The 12,504-nt window shown below is 46.0% G+C and overlaps 2 protein-coding genes across 6 annotated transcripts in view; one reads left to right on the forward strand and one right to left on the reverse strand.

The window, feature by feature from the left end:
• Positions 1-12,504, reverse strand: part of CYP39A1 (cytochrome P450 family 39 subfamily A member 1) — a 34,652-nt gene that overhangs the window by 21,401 nt on the left and 747 nt on the right. Inside the window, exons 2-5 of one of the 4 annotated variants that reach the window (XM_084514417.1) lie at positions 7,448-7,646; positions 6,800-6,911; positions 2,645-2,723; positions 1,624-1,734 (exon numbers count right to left, since the gene is read on the reverse strand). In XM_084514417.1, the coding sequence (XP_084370543.1) occupies positions 1,624-1,734; positions 2,645-2,716 (183 nt within the window). In that variant the 5' untranslated portion in view covers positions 2,717-2,723; positions 6,800-6,911; positions 7,448-7,646. Of the gene's footprint in view, positions 1-1,623; positions 1,735-2,644; positions 2,724-4,886; positions 4,944-5,107; positions 6,535-6,799; positions 6,912-7,447; positions 7,647-12,504 lie in introns of those variants that run through there. The other 3 variants (XM_084514419.1, XM_084514418.1, XM_084514420.1) reach the window with 3 other exon arrangements.
• Positions 4,887-12,464, forward strand: SLC25A27 (solute carrier family 25 member 27). 2 transcript variants are annotated; one of them, XM_084514421.1, is made up of 9 exons: positions 4,887-5,179; positions 6,541-6,732; positions 7,469-7,553; positions 8,087-8,209; positions 8,531-8,643; positions 9,296-9,380; positions 10,031-10,123; positions 10,454-10,556; positions 11,145-12,464. In XM_084514421.1, the coding sequence occupies exons 1-9, from the start codon at positions 5,077-5,079 to the stop codon at positions 11,214-11,216; spliced, it is 969 nt and encodes a 322-aa protein (XP_084370547.1). In that variant the 5' UTR covers positions 4,887-5,076; the 3' UTR covers positions 11,217-12,464. The 2 variants fall into 2 exon arrangements, with proteins under 2 accessions (XP_084370547.1, XP_084370548.1); XM_084514422.1 differs by lacking the exon at positions 6,541-6,732 and having other exon boundaries at positions 5,048-5,179.

The following is a 12,504-nucleotide window of genomic DNA, read 5'->3' on the forward strand; positions in this document are numbered from 1 at the left end:
CTTCTCTTTCTGCCTTATCTCAAGCTTCCCTTTGTTAAAAATATTTCTTGGTCTATTTTCTGTCTGAACAAATGCTGGCCCTTGGGTTTCTGAAGTCCTTCAGGTATTGCACAACAGGAGCTGCCACAGCACCAAGCATGGCCTACAGGGCCACAGGGAGATCAACAACAAACTCAGAGGAGCCAGGGCCGCCAAGTGTGTGTTTGTACTTCAGTGTGTTCTTTAACGTGCAGAAGTTTTGCTCACTCAAGATGTAAATGAACCTTCAAGCAGGACGCTTCTGTCTGGTTTCTTTTAAAAATTTAATCTGAGAGACTTTGTTAACAGCTTCCTAGGGAAAAAAAAAAAAAAAAAAAAAAGCAACTAAAGGAAGCTTATGTCATCGTAAAATATCTGTCCCCAAAGGGGATTGCACTGGAAATGACAGTTTAATCTGGCTGCCACCAGGATATGTTTTCAATGGAACAAGGAGCTGCTCTAATAGCCTCGTAACAGAAGAGCCAAAGAAGCATTATGACAGTTTTTCAAGCGAGGGTTGATCATTTTTTTAAAGTATTATATGACACGGTTCCTGAAATGTAGGAGAATGGACTTAAATGAGGTTTCAGTCTGAAATTTCTGCTCTTGGATGAATGAAAAATACTGATCATGCTATGCATAGACGAAAGATGTAAGAAAAACATATTAATACAACCCTACGGTGCACCCAATATACTTTATTACAATGTTCACAGCTTGTGATGCTCTTCTTACACCTCATTCAGCTGATTATACTTGGACCTCAGTTTCCATTTAACACTCTGAGTTTTTAACACCCACAACTGCAAAGAAGTATTTATAAATATGAAATCTAATAGTTAAAAAAAAAGAAAGCAGATTTTAAACATCCAATGTTTATTAGTGCTTTTGTCAAATTGCAGGATTTTAGAGCTGTTTCATTTTTAGATAGCGTTTGCAAGTAGTGGGCCGTGTGGTCCTTCAGTACTGAACACCTGGGGCTGAAAATATTGCATCAGTAGCAGGTGCCAACATCACCGAATGAAAACAGGAACATGGATTTTATGTCAGTTAATATTAGCTGTCCAGAATTTAGGTATCTAATTGAAATGAATTGTTTAGGCTCTTGCTGTATAGACAGACAGAGAGAAAGGCACATTCTCCGTGGGTAAATCTTCACAACCATCTTTGGTACACTTGTTAGGAGGACCAAGTTGCCTGCCAGGAATGCCTGTGCCTCTCCTGAGTGCTGTGGGATGCTAGCTGATGCTGAGAAGTGTCTCCTACGTTTAGGTACAAAAATAATAAGGCTCCTGGTCCCAGCCACAGGGCTGCCTGAATTATGTGAAACCATGATTAACATGTAGCCAGACTGCGCAAGCAAAACAGCAGCGGAGCCGAGTCCAAGCAGGGCGATTCCAGCACAGAGCTCGGACCCATGGCTGAGCAGGCTTCCTGACACAAAGCCCAGCCCTCACCAGCTCAATGCTCCCGACCTTACAATGCGTGACAGGAAAGGGCTGATCGCTTTTGCCAGGCTGAAACTTCAGACACAAGTTTTTCCTCGCCTTCCCCCCTGCAGGAAGCACACACACCCAGAGGCAGGCATGCCGCCGAAACCCTTACCTTGCTTCTGGCTTGCTCTATAAACTCCAGGGGAGCTTTCCCAAACTGGAACGCGGCTCCAACCCACGGGATCCAGCTCCCAATGCAAGGAGGGCAGCTCGGGTTTCTCGGCTGAAACAAAAACCACTTAACAATAACAAGTCCCAGGAGCGCTGCCAAGAGCACAGCCAGAGCCATTTTGCCTCTCACTGCCTGCTGCAGCGGCTGCTCCGCCTGCCGCAGCACCCGGCAGGGCCAGGATTGTCCCTGCCGCTCAATAGGGGCTCTTGTGTCAACCTGGCTGGCTGGCTGCCACCACGGAGACACAGTGACAAAGCAGGGAGCAGCCTGGGGAACAAGCCCCAGCTGTGAAAAAGGCAGAGCAAGTTGTCCACTGCTCCGGGATGAGGACCAGCTCCGCCGTTTGCAAAACTTTGATGTTGCTGTGCCAAATCCCTGCACTTTGCACCGGGGAGAGGTGCTGGGGGGTTGCTGCAGTGCTGCCCGGGCAGCCAAGGACACTGCCAGGGACACCGTGGCAAAGTGGTGGGTCACTTTTCTCCATTAAAAAAATATTTTTAGCAATAAGAGTATTGCAAAACAGAGGTTGGGACTTGCAGACATTTAGCCTTCAACACGGCAGATGTCAAGGAACATCTGCAGACATCTCCTTAAGCGATGAGCCCCAGGAAAGGTCCCTCTCACCCAGCCAAGCTCACGTCTTTAAGGGCTTCGTTAGGTCAGCACCTGGAGCCTTTATCTGCTCCTCAGGCACTGGGCACACTATTAAGTATCATTTATTACTATCAGACATATCATTATTATAAATTGTGTTATCTGAAGCATGGGCCAGCTAGCAGAAGGAAATGAGACGCTCCATGATCTCCCACATCCATTTATCCCAGCCATCCCAGGCATCTTTTAAAGCATTCTGTGCTGGGGTGACTGGCTCAGTAGAGGGGAGAACAGTGGATGCTATCTCCATTGATTTTAGCAAGGCTTCTGACACCATCTCCTGCCCCCAAATTGATCAACTACATACCAAGTAAGCGGACAGCAAGCGTTGTGCACCCCAGGGGTGGATGCTGGAACCACCACGGTGTAATGTCTTCATCAGTGACCTGGGTGGTGGGACAGAGAACACACTCAGCAAGTCTGTAGATGGCACAAAACCAGGAGCAGCGGCTGACAGCCCGGGGGTATGTCACCTAGGACATCATCAGGGTGGAGAAATGGGCTGATGAGAACCTCATCAAGTTCAGCAGAGGGCAACACGAAGTCAGCACACAAGGGCAACATGAATCAGGCTGGAGATATAAGCCTCGTAATCAGGGAATTGCAGAATGGTTCAGGTTGGAAGGGAGGCTGCAGGACCTCTGGAGGTCATCTGGGCGAACCCGCAGCTCAAGCAGGGCCACCTAATACTGGAGGATATTTTCATTACATGCACAACCCAAGCAGTGAGTGTGAGGTAATCTCTATGCACAGGCGAGACAAGCCCCGAACACATTCTGATGACGTTAGTTAAAGGCTTTTGTGTTTGTTTCCATCTTTGTTTAGCTTAGCTTCTATTCCTGGGAAAGATCTGGTGAAGGAAAAGAGATGCTACTGACAGCATTATCACGGGGAGGACACAGCCAGTATGGTGGCCCGATTGTCACTAACAAGCTGCCTCAGACTAGGTCTTAGGCCTGGCTAAGATTATGTTTAATGTTTGTTTTCCAATGGAAATTGTCACAGTCCCCACTGCTGAAGGCAGGCTGGAGGAGTAGGGCAGTTTGGCTGCCTTGTGCAGCAGCACCCAGCCCTCCCTGGCTCTGCTGCTGTGCCTCCATCGCACCTCAAGTCCATGCTCCCTTCCCCTGCATGCAGCCTGAACTGACTTTGGACAGAAATCAGAAACTGCTGTGTCACTAAAAGCCAAATTAAATAAATACTAAGGGTTTTCTTTCCTAGAGCTGTTTCCCTCAGGATTTGGAGATAAAGAAAACCCAGATGTTGAGAGCTGCTGCAGCAAACGCTCATCTCCAGCTCAGACTCATTTGTGTTCCTCAGCACTGTCCCCGGATCAGCTTGGTTGAAAAAACAGAGAACTTCCCCAGACTAAAAATGACCATGGAGTGATGTTCCCTCCATAGGATGCTAGGTTACAGGGTTTACTTTAAGGAGGGATCTAGTTGGCTTCCAGTCCCTAAAGCATGGTTACAGAAAGGACAGAGAGAGACAGCTCCCAGAGGTGCACATCTGAAAGGACGAGAAGCCATGGTTATTAGTTGGAACCAGGCACATTTGTGTTAAATGGCAATCAACCTTTCTCCCATTTTCATCAGCAGCCAGGGGTTTTTGTCAGTGCTTTGTCCCATCACAGCACAGATTCTAACGAATTCTAACCAATGAGGGATCCAATTTAATACCAATTATGGATGAGCCACGAGATAAATTCATCTCACTTGCCCTGGATATTTTACCTGCAATGCTCCCTTCATTTGTCTCAATTATTGTGACCTCTAATGCATACCAAAATGTTAGTTAGGGCTGGGGGGCGGTTCTCGGATGATTTCTGTGTCCTAAAAACCCTCAAATCCTCAGCGTGAGGATTAGTGATTAATGGCTAATGATTAACTCAGTGATTCAGCTGAGCTTTAATGGCAAATGAAGATCTTCTCTTGAGCAGCCCGTGCCTTATTTATTTATTCATTTTCAGGATGAGAACAAAATGTGCCTCCATTAACCTAAGAGAAATTAAGAATGGCACATAATCAGTGGGGTTTCAGTGTTCATCCAGGAAAAGCTCAAAACTTCTGACATGCAGGGGTTTGGCAGAGACCAGCTCCTGCCCTCCCAGGTTTGCGTGCCCCTTGCTCAAATTGCACAGCTCCGTGCTGAGCCCCCACAAACAATTTCCCCAGGGAACTGCTGACAGTGCTAGAGAGCCCATTCTTCAGCTCAGCATGTATGTAGCTGCTGCTAATTTTGCTTTCATTCCACCAGATCTGGATCAATTAAATCTGTCTGAAAGCAGGCAGCGACGGTGCCCGCGCAGCCATTTGGCACCAGGATGCTCTTTGGGGACGATGTCGGTGACAAAGATTGTGCAAACTGAAACACCCCACAAAGCAAACAGCCCCGCAGCTGCTCTCATCATCTTGACGCCTTGTTAATGATTTTTTTTTTTTTAATGTGAAGACAAGTGCCAAAATTGTGTGCTCCCAGCCTGCTGGCAGGGGGCAGTGCTGCCGCCAGACTACATTTCCCAGGAGCCCGCTGTCTCCCGTGTCACTCACCGAGGACCTTGCAGCTCTCCGCAGGAATTCGGGCTGCTGCGGTTGGAAGAGCTGGCACTGTAGAAACATGACCTTCAGCAATTTGCCTCCTAACCAACCCCGAGCACAGCTGAGCTAGCGTGGCCAGGGCCGCTCCTCTTTCAGAGCCGTGCAGGGTGGCTGCTTAGCCTTGCCGCATGTCACTTGCTACATGGTACCTGCAGAAGACGAGAAGAGCTTACCTCTTCCAGAGAGATGGCCCCGGGCCAGCAAATTCGCTCTGTCAGCCTGTGCGGCCACTGTGGCAGAACTAGGTACAAATCACCGTGGTTTGGCTGGAGGGAAGGGGATCAAAAATTGGTTTTGGGGGGCAGGGAGAACTTCAGTCCCCGGATTCCTTTCTGCTCGGCATTTGTTCTGCCATTTCTGCTCCAGCAAATCTGCTCCTTCCACTCTGCTCGCTCTCCCTTTTCCATGATTTAAGCTTTGCAAGTGTTTTGTGCCACCTGAACTAGCTGTGGGGTCTTTCGCATGGAAATCTTTGCCTCTGAGACTGAAGGGCAGCAGTCAATTATCACAGCACAGTTGGAACTAACCTAACCTTTGCACTTGCTTGTTTTCTGGAGCAACACTAGAGGCAGTCTTTTGCCTAAGGTAGCAGCAAGGTGCTGGCTTCTGCAGGAATTTGCTCTTCCTAGTTAATGTAGGTTAATCAAAGAAAAATCAAATCTCATGTTTCTGGCTATGGTAGCAATGTCTGTAAAAATGGAGGGTAGCAAACTGCTTGGTGAAATGCAGGAAACCTGGCATCTGCATGGCACTGCTCTGTCCTCAGTAACTTACTTGTAATATTTCTCAGCCTATGGTATATGACTGCTACAAACTCTTACGTGCAAGCCTGTCGCAGTGTGCTAACCATTTGTGATGTCCGTCTTTGCTGGTCTTTAAATGTGAGCGCTGTGTTACTGTGCCCCATCACCTGGAGAGCCACTGCTGGCCTGCATGCAGAGGGACACCTTTACGCCAGCTGTATAATGACTGCTGAGGATTCTGAGATTAGGGGCAGCAAAAACGCACCCCCAGTGTGCCAAAATGGAGGTGGGCCACCTTCCCTGGCTGTTCCTTAATCCTGTGAAGGAAGTAACAGCTGAAACTTGCTGTTTGTGTCTGCACCAGCAAAGCAGCACTGGCGTGGTTTAGGGTGGCTTGTAGGATAGTTGCTCACCTGCATGGATATCTGCGTTACACCACAGCCAGTGTGGGGCTGCTCCTGGCACTGAGTCATGTTCTGCCACCACGCTGGGCAGAGCTGGAGAGGCCAGACACCCAGTACGAGATCCAACTCATCTTCGTTCAGGAGGAGTAACTGGAACAGAGCTTTTACCCCAGGGTCTCTTGGGCATTATGTGTATGGCATGACAACTTGAAAAAGAAGTAAAGGGAGAAGACTTGGGCCTTGATGCATGTTCATGTCTCATGCCCAAAGCCACTTTGAACAGATCTGGGTGTGAATCACCTCCTGCTCCCCACAAGTCCCCCCGCCCTGCTACTGGTCACTGTACTTTGCTCACACCTTGCTGCCTGCCTTGGGATTTGGGTGTAGCTGTCACCAGCGCGGTGGGTCCCGCCACGGCCAGACCCAAATTCACGTTTGTCCTCTGCTCCTTCTCTTCAGTGACGTTCCCCCTGGACCTCACGAAAACTCGCCTGCAGATCCAAGGTGAAGCTGCTGCGCGGGGCAGCGGAGCTGCTGCCGGCCAGGCTGTCCCGTACCGCGGCATGCTACGGACGGCGGCTGGTGTGGTGCAGGAGGAAGGCTTACTGAAGCTCTGGCAAGGAGCCACACCGGCTGTCTACCGGCACATAGGTGATTATCAGCAAGTTCGGGTCCTGCTTGCTGTGGCCAGCGGCCTCAGGCCATGAGCTTCCCCTACCTTGTTGTACTTTAAAGGTAGCTGCGAGGACTTCTTCAGCCTGCTTTGCAATCCCACTTTGAAATAAATGAGGATCTGGCTCGGTCCCCTCTCTTCATGGCCTTGTTCTGGCCTGTAGGAAAACAAAATATAATTTCCCTGTCATCTTTGCAGGAAGGTCCTCTGTGCTAACAGGCACTCGCAGTCCTCAGAAAAATAAATGTATTTTATCTGAGGGAAGTGGGGAAGGACTGGGAAAAAATATAAAGTTGCAAACACCAGGATGAAGAAACTCGTTAATGGTCGAGCCAGAGGTAACCGCTTGCTGTGTTTTACTTGCCAAGCTAGTGACAGCAACAAACCTCAAAAGCACTCGTGGGAGATTCTGTGCTTGGCAGCCAGCTGAGAGGGGAGCGGTGCAGTAGGGTCTGCTTGGTGTGCTGGGATGAGCCATGCTGCCTCTTGGTACATTTATGGCTCAGCCAAAAAGATGTGAAAAAATTCCTGGCTATAGCATTTGTACCAGCCAACTGCCTTCCTTTCCCCATTTTCACCATGAACATGAGCAGTGACCAAATGGCCCAGGCAAGCTTCACAATGTTTTACAACAAATCCCTCCAGCTTTCCCTCACCCAGTGACCTCCAGGAATGGCAGACTTCAGACTTAACTCCTGCTGTTGTTTTCCACAGTGTATTCTGGTGTTCGGATGGTTGCATATGAACATCTGCGGGACTCCGTGCTCGGAAGGGCTGAGGACGATACCTTTCCTTTCTGGTAAGGTTGCACATGTGTGCTTGTGCCTGTTTGGGGATTGTCCTTTACTGCGGGTGGCCCTAGAAAGCTGTCTTCTCTTTGCGGCTCGCCCACCTAAAGAGGGTAAAGATAAATTAAAAAATTAAGCAACTGTATGGACTACCTGGTGCTATGGGAAAGGGTTTTATGTACTGGCAAGCAGTTCCAAGTTTCAGATTGACATTCAGTTGTTATAATATATACAGCAACCTCTCTTGTATCTTGCCATCCTGCCTTTAAACCTTAAGTGAAGAGCATAATGAAACCTGGAGAGGAAGCAAAACATCCTGGTGGCAGATTCTCCAGTTTTGTATTAACTCTAAATTAACCGAACTATTCCTGACTATATTAACTACCTGCATTTGCCAGAATTACCATTTTAACTTCGGTTGCCAGGATAAGAAAGAGCCACTCACATTTGTCTCACTTGGGCCATGCTGCCGAACTCTTTAGCACTCTGATTTGTGAAGCTCCTCAGTGTATTCTGCAGTGTGTTTGATTTCCCTGTGCGGCAGGAAAGCTGTTGTTGGAGGCATGTCTGCGGGTGCCATCGGACAGTTTTTTGCTAGCCCAACCGATCTGGTGAAGGTGCAGATGCAGATGGAAGGAAAAAGGAAGCTGGAAGGAAAGCCGTTACGGTCAGTTCTTCTCCAGGGTGGCGTTTATCCGCCTGTGTTACTCTTTGGTAAGGCTGTTAGGTTTCTTACCCATTTAGTATTGCAACACAGCTGTGGAATCAGGGGGTCACCTATCATTAGCTACCCGATTTGTGCATACCAGGGAAACTCATGTTTACTAAGATGTCGTGGTAGGAAAGTCAAAGATTAAAGGGATCCAGAGACCAGATCCTCGCAGGTATAAACTGCCACTCCTAAGTGAGGACCTGGCTCAGCAAAGCTCTGGAATACGCAAAGATGTCTCTGTAGCTGGATTCTCTCTCCATTAAACTTTGATTTCAGATTTCGAGGAGTGCACCATGCATTTATGAAGATCCTATCCGAAGGAGGAATTCGGGGACTTTGGGCTGGATGGGTGCCAAATGTCCAGAGAGCTGCTCTGGTAAACATGGGAGGTAAATTGAATAACTTGGCCTGTGGTGCTTTAGATCTTAAGTCTTTGGGACTGAAAGGAAGGCACTGCCTGTGGCTTCCAATCATAAACGTTGGTTCTGTTCTTGCCATATCCTGCAGCACTACCTTGGCTATTTTTTAAAAATTTTGCATGTTTTAATCTTCTTTGGCATGATGGGTACTACTTCCTAGGTCAGTCGGCAAAGGATTATGTTAGCAGCATGACCAAAAAATGTCTTTTGAGATAGAAAATTGGAGGTGGCATAAACTGCACCTTGCTAAGCAGCAATAAAGGAATCACTGGACTGATCATCTGGATGGTCACAGCAGGAGTTACATGTATTAAATGAGGGCTATATAGTAAATGTCATCATGAATTATTCTGCAGAACTTTCCACTTGGGATCCATGCTGCCATTTGTAGGGTAGAACAGTGAAGAAGGCAATGGGAGGGAGCAGGTACTCACACGTCTAACTCAGGGAGCTACGTGCTACAACTCGCATCAGAAACCGGGGGCAGAGTGCTAGCTGTGCCAACGGGAGGGGCTGCACTGCAAATTTTGGTCTTGCCACATCTCCATCCTTTGTCAGTAACAAACAGCATAAACACCATTTGCTTCTGATGCTGTTTTTTTCCTCATTATTCTCATTACAGATCTGACCACTTACGACTCAGTGAAACACTTCTTGCTTCTGAACACACCACTCACAGACAACAGTCTCACTCACAGCGTTGCCAGGTGCCGTGCTCCTTTTTTTACCCCTTTTCCACTGTGGGGCATTCCCTGCCTGGCTGACTGGACCAGCACAACCTCTGTGTGCTAGCAGAAGCCCCTAGTCTTTGGTTGTGATATGAATGATAAAACTACCCTTATACTGGTAGTGGTTTGAGTTTTTTTTGCCTGAGAGAATGTCACTGTGCAGAAGTCACAAGACAAAGGATGCAAGGAAACTGCCCTCACCAGAAGGGCCTTACCAGTACATTAGAACACCTGTGAGAGCACACAAATAATTCACCTTTCTGAAATTGCTACTATTTTATCTACTTTAACTTTAGCAAACAGTAACAAGTGATATAACCTCTGCAGAACAACCTCTTTTACTCCTTTGAATTATGAAGAGCTCCGCTTTACATAAGCAATAACATAAATCAACTATTATGGTCCTTTATCCCCGCCTCAGGACTACACACAGAGGCGAGGGCAGCTGGCGCTGAGAGGACATTTGAGAAGAAGCAGTACTAGCAAGCCTTCTCCTAAACAGGTTTATGTTAATTTATGAGGTATTACTCGTGGTTTTATGATACCTGCTTTCATGTGTCTTTAGTATTGGAAATTAACTTGTGATAAATCATAGGGTTTTTTTGCTAAGTACCTGTTGTTATTGATAGTGGCTGTTCTGGCTTGGTGGCTGCTGTCCTGGGAACTCCTGCTGATGTGGTCAAAACCCGGATAATGAACCAGCCGAGAGACAAGCAGGGAAGGTACGGACACTTGGGGACTTCTCAGTAGGACAGCGAGACCCTGGTTTCACTGATTTCACTGGGAGTTGGTCCAGGTGCTAAGTCCTGGTCTCCATCTTGTTTCCTTTTTAGTATTTCAGTTTTGCATGTCTCAGGGGTTTTGTTGGGATGATCACACAGCCATACCAAGTTCCTTCAGTGGAATTCAGAGCAATTAAGACTCCAGTGAGCTCACAAAAAATAATTGTACAAATTCGGCTGATACAGGTTATTTCTTATTTGGGATGGGCTTTATTTATTTGTGAATTCTGTATTTGTAATCCTAACTGTTTCTTTTCTGCACATTGCTAGAGGTCTGCTGTATAAGTCTTCCACGGACTGCTTGATTCAAACGGTACAAGGTGAAGGGTTCATGTCTCTATACAAAGGCTTTATACCAACCTGGATGCGAATGGTAAGTGCCTTTTAACTGTCTTTAGCAAAAGTTGAACAATGTGGCATGAAAATGAAGGGAGTGTTTTGCTCTATCAACATTTCAGAGTTATTTGTGTTTCTCTATTTAACTGCAGTTAGCATAGCTGCTCATGGATGAAATGACTGCAGGCAGTGTCACTTCCTAGGCACAGAAGAGGCTTTTGCCCAACACCAGTGTATTGCTCTAAAAAAGCAGACAGCACAGCATGTCAGCTACAAGGGTGCAAGTTTCCTATTTTATGCAAGGAGAACCACGGAATTACCTGATTAAGGTTTTAGAACAAGAGAAGCCTTTAAAAAAAATTAAGAAGCATTCATCCTTAAGTAGCTCCCAAGCATGAAACATTTCAGGCTAAACATTTACAGGCTGGCAAGCTTGCAAAATTTTGTGGTGTCTTGTCAAGGACTGTGCAGCCCTAACCATACACAACATCAAAGTTTTTATATGACAGACATGAGATTAAGCTTGGGAACAGTATTTTTAAGAAGAGACAAAAACAGTTTAATGTACTGGGATTATTTTGTCAATTCTGTTTCAAGCTTCTAACTTCTGTGCTTGCTTTCACAGGCTCCTTGGTCACTGGTATTCTGGCTTACATATGAACAAATCAGAAGGATCTGCGGAGTTAGTTCTTTTTAAAATCATGAAACCACATCAATATCCACAAAACAAAGAACAGGAAAGCTGTATTTTCATTCCACAAGGCATTCTTACAACTCAAGGAACTAATTCATTTAGGAGACTGGAGTAGGATCACATGTATAAATTGCTGCCCTAAATCCAGTCCTTCCTGGGTGGGATGAGCCATGACTTAAGAAACCTAGCTGCTTGGCAGACTGCTATATGAAGGTGAAGTTATCGGCAAGAAAAAAAAAATGTCAGAGTAAGACTTCAACTTGCACCAGCATCAGCTTTCTGGAAGAGTGAACAAAGGTTAAAAAAAAAAATTCTAACAAATATTGTTTGTTTTGTAATAGTGATGATTCCTATTATTAAAGGCAAGAACAGATTGAACAATGCAGCACTGAACACAGGGCTTACCAGCCTACAAAATCACTTGGGAATTTTTGTTATTATTACATTTGTACTCACATAGAAAAAGAACTACCTCTTTAGTTTGATGCCTCAGCAAACCAAGTGCGAGGTGCTAGGTACTGAAACAGATTGAAATGGTTCACCTGACTTTCAATTCCCTTTGCACAAAAGGCAGAAGGGGCTGTGCTCCTCGTGCTTTTCAGAGTCTACACTCTGAAAAGTCTACACTCTTTTCAGAGTCTACACCACTACACTCAACGGAGTAACATCCACAAGTGAAATTCAGTCCCTGAAATCGAAGAGCCTAGGAAAGCCTAGGAAATCAAAAGCCTAGTTCACTCTGTGCCACTTGAGGGGCTCACAATGGGCGTGCTGTCCACAGGACAAGTTGAACTACTCGTCCTTTCACAGTGCCAGCACTAACATAGCAGGTTGGGTCACTAAGTACCACTTTTCCATGGAAATATTCACTCTGCCCTTTTTAAATCTAGGCAAAAATATAACGTTCCCTTTAAAACAAAACAAAACAAATAAACACAAAAAAAAAAAAAAAACCACAAAAAACAGGATATTTGAATACATATATATTTTAATCTAAAGTTTTCCACGTTTTATAGGAAAGAGGCCTACTTTTGTTTGTCACTAGGCTTTATCTATCAGGAGGCAAAATCGCACTCTAGTAGAAATCATAACATAGACAGAACAAAGCTGGCTTTGATTTAAAAACACCAAACAATGAAATGACAGTACAAAACTTGTTCTCCAAGTAAATACTCAAGATTTCTTCCAGACTAGATTTTGCAACCAGTACCTCCCATGTGCCAATTTCTGATTAAAACCAATCTGAGTGTCTTCTTGGCTTCACTTGTAATTATTGCTTAGGTTGTGGGTT

Source organism: Aythya ferina (genome assembly GCF_964211825.1).
Source record: "Aythya ferina genome assembly, chromosome: 3".
NCBI lineage: Eukaryota > Metazoa > Chordata > Aves > Anseriformes > Anatidae > Aythya > Aythya ferina.